At 63.4% G+C, this 3,484-nt stretch overlaps 1 protein-coding gene across 1 annotated transcript in view; it reads right to left on the bottom strand.

Moving 5' to 3' along the window:
* Positions 1-1,418, bottom strand: part of COLGALT1 (collagen beta(1-O)galactosyltransferase 1) — a 13,308-nt gene extending 11,890 nt beyond the window's left edge. Inside the window, exon 1 of the mRNA XM_014940198.1 lies at positions 678-1,418. Within this exon, the coding sequence (XP_014795684.1) occupies positions 678-1,220 (543 nt within the window). The 5' untranslated portion in view covers positions 1,221-1,418. The remainder of the gene's footprint in view (positions 1-677) is intronic.
* Positions 1,419-3,484: the final 2,066 nt, after the last annotated feature.

Here is a 3,484-nt window from a genome sequence, read left to right as displayed (position 1 = left end):
GGAGGGGGGGACACGGGAACACCAGAGGGGGGGGACACACACAGGGACATGAGGGATGACGTCGGGGGTGATGGGACGACATGACTCAGGCCCAACCTGAGCTAAACGAGCCCAAACTGAAACGAGCTTAACCCCAAAGACCCGCGAGCCCAACCCCGAGCTCCACGAGCCCAACCTCAAACGAGCCTAATCTGAGTTAAATGAGCCCACCTGAGCTGAGTGAGCCCAACCCAGAGCTAAGCGAGCCCAAACTCAAACGAGCCCAACCCCAAAGACCCACGAGCCCATCCTGCCGTTCTGGGAGCCCAACCCCGAGCTCCACAAGCCCAACCTGAGTTAAACGAGCCCAAACTCAAACGAGCCCAACCTGAGTCAAATGAGCCCAAACTCAAACGACCCCAAACCATGTTAAACGACCCCAAACCATGTTAAACGACCCCAAACTCAATCAAGCCCAACCCCAAAGACCTGTGAGCCCAACCTGCCGATCTGGGAGCCCAACCCCGAGCTCCACGAGCCCAACCTGAGTTAAACAACCCCAAACTCAAACGACCCCAACCTGAGTTGAGTGAGCCCAACCCAAGTTAAATGAGCCCAAACTCGAGTGAGCCCAACCTGAGTTAAATGAGCCCAAACTCAATTGAGCCCAACCCCAAAGACCCACGAGCCCATCCCACCGTTCCAGGAGCCCAACCCCGAGCTCCAGGAGCCCCCCGCGGCTCACCGGCCTGCCGGCAGGAGAAGGCGAAGACGATGATGTCGTCGAAGGCCCAGGTGTAGTCGGGGTGAGGGGGGTAGAAGGCCAGCGCCCGCGAGGCCTCCTTGCGCAGGTCCAGCAGCAGCGTGGAGTGCACCATGGGCACCGGGAAGCAGCCCCGGCGCTCCCGCTTCCGCAGGGGCAGGTAGGCCGGCGTGCGCCGGTAGTAGCCCTGGGCAAGCGAGAGGACCCAAGTGGGGCAACCACCCGACCACGGCTGGTGGTCGCATGGGGGAACCACGGGGATGTGGAGAACATGGCACCTGGGGGATCCCCACATGGACCACGAGGACGTGGAGGACCCAAGGGGCAGGTAGGCCGGCGTGCGCCGGTAGTAGCCCTGGGCAAGTGAGAGGACCCAAGTGGGGCAACCACCCGACCACGGCTGGTGGTCCCATGGGGGAACCACGGGGACACAGAGGAGATGGCACCTGGGGGATCCCCACATGGACCATGAGGACATGCAGGACCCAAGGGATGTGGCAACCAAAGGACAGAGAGGAGTTGACACCCAGAGGGTCTTCTGCTGCACCCAAGGGGAACCAGAGGACCAAGGGGAGGTGGCACCCAAGAGACCTGGAGGACACAGAGGACCCAGCACCCAGGGGAGGTGGCGCCAGAGGACCTGGAGAACCTGGCACCCAGGGGACACAGGAGAACAAGACCTCCATGGGACCAGAGAACGTGGCACCCAGGGCACCTGGATGACCCAGGGGACCCAACACCCAAGAGACATGGCACCCAGGGGACCTGGAGGACCCAACACCCAAGGGACGTGGCACCCAGGGGACACAGAGGACCCAGTGCCAGGAGATCAAGACCTCCATGGGACCAGAGAATGTGGCAACCAGGGGACCTGGAGGACCCAAGGGACATGGCACCCAAGGGACCTGGAGAACCTGGCACCCAGGGGACACAGAGGAGCCAGTGCCAGGAGAAGGGGCAGGTAGGCCGGCGTGCGCCGGTAGTAGCCCTGGGCAAGTGAGAGGACCCAAGTGGGGCAACCACCCGACCACGGCTGGTGGTCGCATGGGGGAACCACGGGGATGCAGAGGAGAAGGCACCCGAGGGATCCCCACATGGACCACGGGGACGTGGAGGACCCAAGGGATGTGGCAACCAAAGGACAGAGAGGAGTTGACACCCAGAGGGTCTTCTGAGCCCCAGAGGGTCTTCTGCTGCACCCAAAGGACTTGTAACCCAAGGGGAACCAGAGGACCAAGGGGAGGTGGCACCCAAGGGACCTGGAGGACCCAGGGGACCCAACACCCAAGGGACATGGCACACCGGGGACCTGGAGGACCCAGAGGACCCAAGGGACTTGGCATCCAGGGGAGGTGGCACCAGAGGACCTGGAGAACCTGGCACCCAGGGGACACAGAGGAACCAGTGCCAGGAGAACAAGACCTCCATGGGACCAGAGAACGTGGCACCCGGGGGACCTGGAGGACCCAGAGGACCCAAGGGACTTGGCACCCAGGGGAGGTGGCACCAGAGGACCTGGAGAACCTGGCACCCAGGGGACAGAGAGGAGCCAGCAGCCAGGGGACAGAGAGGACTTGACCCCCAGAGGGTCTTCTGCTGCACCCAAGGGACGTGGAACCCAAGGGGAACCAGAGGACCAAGGGGAGGTGGCACCCAAGGGACCTGGAGAACAAGACCTCCATGGCACCAGAGAACATGGGACCTGGAGGACCCAGAGGACCCAGGGGGGGTGGAACCCAGAGGACCCAGCACCCAGGGGGACCCATGGAGGTGGCACCCAAAGGACCTGGAGAACAAGACCTCCATGGCACCAGAGAACATGGGACCTGGAGGACCCAGAGGACCCAGGGGGGGTGGAACCCAGAGGACCCAGCACCCAGGGGGACCCGTGGAGGTGGCACCCAAGGGACCCGGAGGACACAGTGCCAGGAGAACAAGACCTCCATGGGACCAGAGAACAAGGGACCTGGAGGACCCAGAGGACCCAGGGGAGGTGGAACCCAGAGGACCTGGAGGACCCAGAGGACCCAGCACCCAGAGGAGGTGGCACCAGAGGACCTGAGGACATGGCACCCATGGTTCAAGGGAGGTGGCACTGGAAGACCAAGGGGAGGTGGAACCCAAGGGACCTGGAGGACACAGTGCCAGGAGAACAAGACCTCCATGGCACCAGAGAACATGGGACCTGGAGGACCCAGAGGACCCAGGGGAGGTGGAACCCAGAGGACCTGGAGGACCCAGAGGACCCAGCACCCAGGGGGACCCGTGGAGGTGGCACCTAAGAGACCCATGGAGGTGGCACCCAAGGGACCTGGAGGACACAGTGCCAGGAGAACAAGACCTCCATGGCACCAGAGAACATGGGACCTGGAGGACCCAGAGGACCCAGGGGAGGTGGAACCCAGAGGACCTGGAGGACCCAGAGGACCCAGCACCCAGGGGGACCCGTGGAGGTGGCACCTAAGAGACCCATGCAGGTGGCACCCAAGGGACCTGGAGGACACAGTGCCAGGAGAACAAGACCTCCATGGCACCAGAGAACATGGCACCTGGAGGACCCAGGGGAGGTGGAACCCAGAGGACCTGAGAACATGGCACCCAGGGGACCTGGAGGACCCAGAGGACCCAGGGGGGGTGGAACCCAGAGGACCTGGAGGACTCAGAGGACCCAGCACCCAGGGGGACCTGTGGAGGTGGCACCCAAAGGACCGGGAGGACACAGGGCCACGAGGACAAGACCTA

Source organism: Calidris pugnax, unplaced genomic scaffold (genome assembly GCF_001431845.1).
Source record: "Calidris pugnax isolate Ruff unplaced genomic scaffold, ASM143184v1 scaffold100, whole genome shotgun sequence".
Classification (NCBI taxonomy): domain Eukaryota; kingdom Metazoa; phylum Chordata; class Aves; order Charadriiformes; family Scolopacidae; genus Calidris; species Calidris pugnax.
The sequence above is the reverse complement of the archived record's forward strand: the minus strand, read 5'-3'. Positions and strand labels throughout refer to the sequence as shown.